The sequence below is a fragment of the Berkeleyomyces rouxiae genome, assembly GCF_048999995.1.
Source record: "Berkeleyomyces rouxiae strain 22BRR77 chromosome Unknown BrBRR77_ptg000004l, whole genome shotgun sequence".
Lineage (NCBI taxonomy): Eukaryota > Fungi > Ascomycota > Sordariomycetes > Microascales > Ceratocystidaceae > Berkeleyomyces > Berkeleyomyces rouxiae.
The window spans coordinates 1,541,203-1,550,267 of NW_027396494.1; the positions used below are offsets into that span (position 1 = coordinate 1,541,203).

The 9,065-nt window shown below is 50.1% G+C and overlaps 3 protein-coding genes across 3 annotated transcripts; 1 reads left to right on the forward strand and 2 right to left on the reverse strand.

Annotated features, from left to right (window-relative positions):
• Positions 1-2,226: 2,226 nt before the first annotated feature.
• Positions 2,227-3,638, forward strand: BROUX77_004645 (uncharacterized protein; the record flags this gene model as incomplete). The annotated part of the gene is made up of 2 exons (XM_073749430.1): positions 2,227-3,153; positions 3,228-3,638. 2 exons carry the CDS (start codon positions 2,227-2,229, stop codon positions 3,636-3,638), a joined length of 1,338 nt encoding a protein of 445 aa, XP_073605102.1.
• Positions 3,639-4,519: 881 nt separating this feature from the next.
• Positions 4,520-6,022, reverse strand: BROUX77_004646 (uncharacterized protein; the record flags this gene model as incomplete). Its single annotated transcript, XM_073749431.1, has 1 exon — positions 4,520-6,022. One exon carries the CDS (start codon positions 6,020-6,022, stop codon positions 4,520-4,522), a length of 1,503 nt encoding a protein of 500 aa, XP_073605103.1.
• A 2,596-nt stretch (positions 6,023-8,618) lies between these two features.
• On the reverse strand, positions 8,619-8,966 carry BROUX77_004647 (uncharacterized protein; the record flags this gene model as incomplete). The annotated part of the gene is made up of 1 exon (XM_073749432.1): positions 8,619-8,966. One exon carries the CDS (start codon positions 8,964-8,966, stop codon positions 8,619-8,621), a length of 348 nt encoding a protein of 115 aa, XP_073605104.1.
• Between the last annotated feature and the right edge of the window lie 99 nt (positions 8,967-9,065).

Consider the following 9,065-nt stretch of genomic DNA (forward strand, 5'->3'; position numbering starts at 1 on the left):
AGGTTGTTTATTGATTGCGAGAATGGACTGTGCTTTTACCATGGAAATAAAAAGCCAACGCCAGGGTAATGGGGACCTTGGAACATAGCGGACTGAGCGGGATGTAGGTGCAGTATTGGGCTTGCCTATAGCGATGCATATAAATAGGACTTCGAAATTCGATGACGTCGGTAGATTATGTTAAAGTTGTAAGCTAGGGTCCAACGTTCAACTTCGACACAATGCTAAAGTCTTTGCATCTTGAAGAGGCGTAGGAGGCAAACGCACATATTTAGATTAAGAATGCCATTGAAATTGCATGATTTTCATGTTCTTCTGGGGGACATAGGGTTTATGTTTGTGGTGCGGAGACATATTTCCTCCTCCTTGTGTCGATTTCACGACTTTGAAATTGCCATCATTCGATATTTGCAGTCTCCCTAACTATCATCTTTATTATACTGACAGTCAGCACTGAATGGCATGAGAGACACTTGGGATTGTATCTCAGTATCTCTGTGATAATCTGACGCTGACAAGTGAGTCACTATACTGCATGCTCCACAGGAGTTTATTCAGGGTCTCAAGGCCAATACATGAGTTTAGCCAAATCAGACGCCGCATCGTAGATAATCTAAAGCAGATATTCATGTGAAGCACCTTTGCCACGCGCGGTTGATGGCCATGACAGATGATGCAGACAAGGATTAATGGGTTAGTTCACTCTGGATAGCTAACTAACCTAGTTAACCATCCAAAAACAAGTCTGCACATGGTGGTTATCCTTGACAAAAAGGAACATATGGCTTGTGGTGAAGCACAGGGTGGTAGTTTTACACCTGTTTAGCATGTGGTACTTGGTATTTGTTGATATGCAAGGCGGGCTCCCGCAGGGGCCGTAGTATAAGACATGCTTTAATTGTTACAGACGATGCCCAGTTGGTGACCCTTACAGATATTGCTTGGGGGCTCCCTAGTTACGCTCAGTAGCACAGCTGATTACTTGCCTGTCTTGGGCTGATTGACCTGTTCTAGACCGATTGTTCCGGTACCTGTTCCCATGGGCTGAACGGGGGTAATACTGAAGGAGCCCCTAGGGGCCTGTGAAAGGAACCTCTTTTTTTTTTAGTACCATGCTCCTGGGGTAGCTTTCTTTTTCCTGTTAAGGGGCTCTTGGTTTATTCTACAGCACGGATTTCACCCGAAGGCAGCCCTAGACGTTTCATGGGAAATTGGTGTATTGAGGACTACTCGATAACTTCAAAATCGGGACAAGATTCACATCGAGAGGACAGTAGCGGTCTGCTCTTGGTGTGTTTGGTCTTTGGTGGTAGTATTCGTGTTTCCATTACAAAGTATGAACAATCACATGGTGTGGTGGACTAGCCAAAGTGCCCTTGGCTATCCTAGTGCATCCCGACGACCTTTTGTCCCGGATGTTGATTATCATGATAACTACGCAAAGAAGTTTGTTTAAAGTCCTCTTGGTGTCCTCCTTCCTACTGGTGCATTTGGCCGTGATCTTGTGAACTTTTACATGCTTAGTTGTACTTGAATAATCGGTCAGGAGGACCTATACGACCATCAGGCTAATTACGGCTTTAGTTTTTTTTCAGTCTTGCCACCAACCTAAGGATCTAGGATTAATCTGAACTCCGCTAGGCTGGGCTTCCTTGAGCATGTTTGGTTAGGGGCTTTGTTTGTATATTTGAGTCAGCGTTTATAGGTGAATTCGCGATGTAACAGATATCCTCGCCAAAGGAAACTATGGGGTAACCCAAAGGAGTACCGCCATGTTCCATCGGTGACGAACCTGCTGAGTGAGCATATCGGTGATTTGATTTGATTTTATTCTCTTGCGTCTACCTACTGTTATTTCGCAGCAATACGACGGCGTGAGCATGTCGGAAGATTTGTGTACCGACATTGTGTAATAAAGAGAATGACAATGGTGGGAAGGAGTAAACAACTTGCTCTAGTTGGCGCGGTTGAGTCCGCCATACATGACCATATTTAAAAGGGAACACCTCCGCCGTGTTAGTCTGGTTGTTCGACACTCACTCCAGGTTTTGCGATCAGCACCTTTGTTTCCTCTTCACTTTTACTATCCATTCTTTTCTCTCTAGCCCTTGACGGTCTTGACGTTCACTATCACTTCTGGTATCCGGAATATCACTATCTTTTCTACGCCACCAAGTCTGGCTTTATACTACCAGTACACTTTCGTTTATACACCTCCATTTCACCATGCATACTACTGCTCTTCTGCTCGCTATTAGTGGCCTTGCTGCTGCTGCTCCCTCTGGCTCTAACAGTAACCGCCGTTATGGCTGGAAAGGTTACTCTGGTCAGTCGAACGCACTGAGCAGTCTTGGCTATAGCTTTACTTCCCCCGCTAGTTTTCCGCATGGCACAGGCTACGCTGCCCCTACGGGACTTCTCCCTTCTAGTGGTCTGGCCTCCAGCAGCAATGGCCCGGCTGTCACCTCGGCCCCTTTCGCCAACTACGGTTCTAGCCCCATAGATGAGAATGCCGAACAGGCCGTCGGCACTAGCACTTTGATCAGTATGCTTACTGTTCCTTACCCGGCTTCAACATCAGCTTCCATGTACGGAGTCGCTGCGGCATCGTCTACCACCAAGGCTAAGTGCGGTGGTAGTAGACGTACCACCTCTCAGAAGGCTGTTACTGTCACCTCTGCCACCACAGCTCCTCAGGCTCCTGAGGTAGCCTATACTACGCCCAGCGCCGCTGTGACGCCTATTGCCACAAGCGCGTCGTCTGGTAACGCCGAGAGCAGTATTCCTTCTGTTGAATATGCTGCCCCTTCTTCAGCTTCGTCGCTCTCTTCTACCCCTTACTCAGCCCCCGTGTCGAGCCAACAGCCCGAGGTGACTGCTTCTCTCACTTCAACCTCCACCGCTGCTCCCGCTGAGCCTACCTCTTCCACCCCTGGAACATCCGGTCAACCTTCTCTTGACAGCTCTATAGTGGATGGCAAAGCGACCTTCTATGGTGGCAACATTTCTGGTGGTACTTGCTCTTTCACCGAGTACACCCTTCCCAGCGGTCTTTTCGGTGTGGCCTACCCTACCCCCGACTGGGATAATGCCGGTAACTGTGGTGCCTGTATAGAGGTGACAGGACCAAATGGCAAGACCATTACTGCTATGGTAAGTTTCTTAGTGGTTTTATGAAGCACATCATAAAATACCGTTCAAGTTGCTAACATTAACCGTTTCTATAGATTGTTGATTCGTGCCCCTCTTGCGAGAAGGGCCACCTCGATCTGTTCTCCGATGCCTTTTCCCAGCTCTCTGACCCGTCCGCTGGCATCATTGACGTGTCATACAAATTTGTCACTTGTGGCATCACGAGCCCTATCACTCTTCACAACAAGAGTGGCGTGTCGGCTTATTGGTTCAGCATGCAGGTCGTCAATGCGAATGAGCCCGTCAAGTCGCTTGAAGTCAGTACCGATGGCGGTGCCACTTGGGAAGCTACCGAGCGCCAGGAGTACAACTTCTTCGAGAGAAGTAGCGGCTTTGGCGCTAGCGAGGTCGATATTCGGGTCACGTCGGAAACTGGCAAAGTTCTTACTGTCAAGAATGTCAAGGTTGAAGACGACGGCCGCACGACTTGTGAGAGCAACTTTTAAAGAGATTTCGACTTTGGGGTGATCCAAGACCTCTTTGACTTTCGATTCTTGTACATATTACTTCTTTTCTACACCCTCTCTTACACTCTTTGCAATAGAATTATAACCCATTCTGCTCTGGCGAGAGCAGTCTTTTTTCTTCGAGTCCTTTCTTGTAGCATCATTGTAAGTGCACCCGTGTAACCATACATTTCTTGGTCCCTCCTTTATGTATCATATTTCACATCGTTTGTGTCACCATGGTCGGCCTTATTGTACGGGCCCGCTCATATGGCGTCATATGACATCACTGGCAACACCGCGAGACGTGCATGTTGTTTCACATTATATTCTGTAGTCTATGTCTAGTGTTGCCAGTCTATAGTATTAAAAGGACTCCACTTGTCTGATCTATGCAGTAGCGTCCACAAACAACGCCCATCGCCAAATGACGCCTCCAGATTTTGTGCACGAGGCGGTTAAAACAAGCAAAACAAACACCCTCCCCACCCGCAAAATAATGTACAATCAATCAATCTTGCCACCCATCAAGCCAGTCTATCCTTGCCCTGTCTGCCGTCCTGGATGGCCCGCAAGCCGCCGCTTGAACGTAAGCTCAGGGCCAGCCCGGATCGGATAACTAACCCCGTCACGCCGACACCCAATTGCAATGTTCGGCATCAGACAGCTTGTGTTTCGTCAAGACCTCATCGTTGGCTGAGATAGCATCAAGGCAGCAACCATCGCCCAAACTATCTTGACTCGAATAGTAACCGGAGTGTAGATCTGTGGCTATCAGACCCATTTCCTTTTTTGTTTTCTTATTATCAAGACGACTGCTGTGTAGCTTTGCGTTCTTTTTCCTCTTACTTTTTCCTGCTTAATTTTGACGAGGTAATCTTTTAGTAGCGCGAAATGTCACGACCAAACAGGTACGTGCTCAGCCATGAGAAGAAGACGGTCAGCTTATTCCGCCAGCTCATACTCTTGGTCATGTAAGCCATGCGCCACATGATCCAAGCGGCACGGCCCTTCAGGCCATCGGTATCAGCCTGGTACATGGCATTCCACGAACCAACGTAGGCCATGATGCCCAGGTTGCGGAACTTGAAAGGACGGGACTTATCGATGGCAGTCGGTGAGTCAGCCGCGGCGTTGAGTAGCTTGCCCAGGTAGTTGGCCTGCTGGGAAGCCACCTGAGCAGTGGCAGGGTAGGCGGCGCCCTCGACGGAGGTGCAATCACCAATGGCAAAGACGTCGGGCAGCGAAGCGTTGGCTTCAGAAGCAGTGTCCTGGACCTTCATGCGCAAGTGGTTGTCGACGATGATACCACCGGAACGAGGGTGGCGCATGACCTTGACCTTGGCGGCCTCGAGCAGCACGCTAGGGACAACGAATTCGCCGTCCTGCAGCTTCTTAACAACGGGATTTTGGGTCAGACCAGTGGACCAGACTACCAGACCAACACCAACCTCCTCAGGCTCCTCCTTGATCTGTAGCTTGATTACACCTTCACCATCTTCGGCAGGTCCGTCGTCGCGACGCATTCCCAGCATGTGATGCAGGGTCTTGACCTGGATGCCCTGGCGCTTGAAGAGGTCGAGGGCGTAGGATGACAGGGCAGCATCGAACATGGGCAGCACCTTCGGAGCAACGTCGTACACAGTGATGTTGACCAAATTGGCCAGGCAGGGGTACAGTTTGAGCAGATCCTCGTGGATTAGATCGTGCAGCTCAGCAGCAAACTCGATACCGGTGGGGCCACCGCCGACAATGGCAAAGTGTAGCAGCTGGCGACGCATGCTCTCGGGGGTGGTAGGGAGAGCGGCACGCTCAAAGCAACGCAGCAGGCGCAGGCGGATAGCGCGGGCATCGCCGACATCGCGCAGGAAGTGGGCGTTGTGGCGGACACCCTTCACACCAAAGGTTTGCGAGTAGGCGCCAACGGCAACGACGAGCTTATCGTAGGGAACGTCGAATAGGCGGCCCTTGATACCGGCCTGGGTGCGGAGGGCGATGGCAGCGGTGGGCGAGGACACGGCCTCGGGGGCTAGCGGGCGCTCATCACCAATGTTGGACTCGACAGTAATGGTCTTGGAGCGCAGGTCAATCTTGTCGGCCCAGCCTTGGTGGAAGCAGTCGACACCCAGACGACGGACAGGCTCGGCAACGGCGCTGAAGTCGAGAGTGCCGGCGGCAGCGCCGGCCAGCAGAGGAGTGAAGACGAAGTGAGTCCGGGGCGAAATGACAATGCGCTCGTACTTTGCCGGGTCCAGCTTCTTGGCAAGGCCGTAGCCAGCCCAGCCACTGCCGATGATAACGACACGCTCGCGTTTGGCTGGGGCAGCGCGCAGGCTGAAAGACCGGGCGGTGGCTGGAAGGCGTTTGGAAAGAGCGGTGCTCATGATGGAAACGTAGTAAGACAACGGGATGAGGACAAGGGCTGGGACTAAGAAAGCGGAGGGGGAGCAAGGAAGAGAAAAGTAGACGAGTAGAGAGCACGAGAGACTGAAGAAAATGGAAGGAGCTGTCTCGGGAAGGGCCACTCGGAAATAGAGTAGTGTGCGCAGGAGACAAAGTGGAGGAAGAGTGGAGGAAGAAGAGGCTGGGAGAGAGTCGTGAGTGAAGGAAATACAAGTCCAAGCACACACGATAGTTGGGAGAGAAGGGAAAAGAAGGCTAGAGAAGGGTAGAAAGGGAAGAAGATTGGCACAGCACGGAGAGAGAGGGTCTTCTACTAACAAGGGATCAATGGGAGAGGGTAGCAAGCCAATAAAGGCCGAGATAAATTAGCTGAAGAAATAAAAGATGATGAGAGGAAGTTGAAGCCACGAGGAACATAAGCAGGAGAAGAAGATTTTAAGAAGAGACAAGCTGGGCTCCACGAACAACAAGGAAGCCGAGTTCCCAAGGGGAAAAAGGAATAGAAAGGACGGGATATAATAGGAACGGAAAATAGAAAAAAAGCGAAAAAATCACCCAGAGACACGGATAGGCCTAAAAACTTATCAACAAGAAAAAACATGAAAGGCCGACAAGATCGAGGCCCACGAATCACAAACCAGAGAAATAATATCATAAGCTCGCTAGTGTTGTTATGCTCTCAAGATTTTCTTCTTGGGGAGCTCCGAATCCTCTGGCGGAACGAAAGAGAAGAAGAGCAGCGAGAACGAAGAGGAAAGGCAAGGCGTTCTACGATGTAGGTTATGTCATCTATGCACAATATCTTTCCTGGCTCTTGTATTGACCGCAAAAGTTGAGCTGTAAGTCGAGCTGTATTTTGCGGTCAAGGTTCAGCTAGGCCCAGACACATTGGCTAGAGGATGTTGACGCTGTCACAACAAAGCAGCAGCGGCTATCCATTGTCTGAGTTCTTTGTCTTGGTCCGGTATTATTCGGCATGGGGACTCAAGACTTGGTGTGCTATAGAAAAGATTTGGATGTTGTTGTACCTATCTTCTGGGCGGACATAACTTACAGCCACAGTATCGGCCACTCAAGCGCCACACTTTTTTATATATGCACGGGACTGAAAGACAACAGCACAGAAAAAGCCCACTGGCCTCTCCTTGTTTTGCTCTCTTGCTGGCAAGAGAAAGAATCGGGTCCCACCAAAGCTTCAATTCGCCTGGTCTTTGTTTTCTCGATCAATTTTTCTTCACGTCCGGGTCTTATTTCAGGGATTTCGATGGGAATGATTTTAGCTTTTTTTTCTCGGCTTTTTTTTTTAGAGTTTGTTTGCCTGAGGCTCTAACTTGGGCCTGACAGCTATTTTCTTTCCATCCTTCTCCTGGCGTTCTTTGTTTTCTCAAAGATTTTCCTGTGACATTTGTGACCCAGCTTTTGCCCGAAATTATCACGAGGACTCAAATTCATCAGGACTGTATAAAACTGTATTTTGCTTATTCTCATGCAGACTCGCCTGATCGTCTGTCTCGATTTAGATGCCTGAGGCTGTCGAGTAACTGAATCTGCCGTGATAAAACATGTAAATCCCGACTTGGGCAAGTCACACAAAATATCTCAGCGGCGCCTGCACTTTCTGTTTCACGCGCAGCAGGCAAGTCAAAACGCAGTTGCATTTGATTTCACAGTAATAAAAAGGGCTTCACACGGTCATTATGCACTGTTTCACGATCTTTGCCTATCAGCGTGAGATAATCGCCCACACAAAAAAAACGAAATGACGTTGGCGTGGTGGAGCTGCCGTGTCCACTTTGATCTCCGACTCCGGACGGACCCGATTTGAATTTTTTTCTTGTCCTTTTGTTTGATTGCGAAGGATGAGGGAGAAGAAGAGGCGAAAAAGGGGGAGGGACGTGGTTGAGGTCGTTGAGAAAAATGAGAGTGAGAGTGAGAGTGAGATTGAGCTGTCGACTGTGAGTCTCTCATTCTCACTCTCATAATTCACACCGCCTGAAAGAAAGACTGCCCCTGCATACTACCTTTTTTCCCTGATAAAATTCGCTCTTATACACCTATCCACACGTCACCTCCGTGCACGATGCAGAGAAGCCAGATAAAAATCCCAGAGGCCCGTTCATCTCAGATATGCAGAGGCTTGGCCAAAACTGAGGCTCCAGCGATCCAACAGTGCCCCTGTCACAGTTCCTCAGAGAAAACTTGAGAAAATCGAGTCAGAGCCTCATGGTTGTAGCGGACGTGGCAGCTGTGGCTTTGGGCCTGCGTTGGGACCTGTGTGTGCTGCATTTTGGTTCCAAGGCACATCAGAGTACGGTCAGCCACGAGCACGCGAGCGGTAAATATGTAGAAAAGTAGAGGTGGAAATACCGGACACGAGTCAGGATAGGGGAGGTAGAAGCGGAAAGGAAGACAAAGTGTCAATGTTGCTGTAGTTAGTGCTTAGCCTTAGTGGAGCTATCCCGGAGCACCCTCCTAGCCCAGCTCGGCTTCCGTGACTGTCGCTTGTAACTGTCCTCTGGTTAGGGGTGGCTTCAGTGGGCACAGCCCTTTATCTCACATCTATCGCTAGGTGCAGCCCTATGAATCCCGGCGCAAATCCGAGCCGTCGGTGCAGCTCCCATGCAGGCTCTGCCACAGATCGAGAGTCAGTGGGAAGCCGTGTGGATAGCGTCTTGCATCTGCGTCTGTGCCGACTCCGTCGGCGGCTCTATTAGTGTTGCTGCTTTCGGGAGTCATTGGAAACATGCTCTCGGAGCCTGTGGACTGTGGTGGACGGGAGAGGTCGAAGAGATCGAGCTCGAGCTCGCGTACGCGCTGCAGGCTGCTGTAGAAGTGAAGATCGCGAGGTATCAGGTGGGGGTGCACAAGGGTAAGTAGGGCGAAGCAGAAGCCTGCGCTGAAGAAGAAGAGTTCGGTCAGGGACATGATGTGTGAGGCTCGATGTGTAGGTTGTTTTCTGTGTGCAGGTCGTGAGTGCATGTGGACAGAACACATCGTGTAGCCGGGCTCGCTGCTTCTTAAACA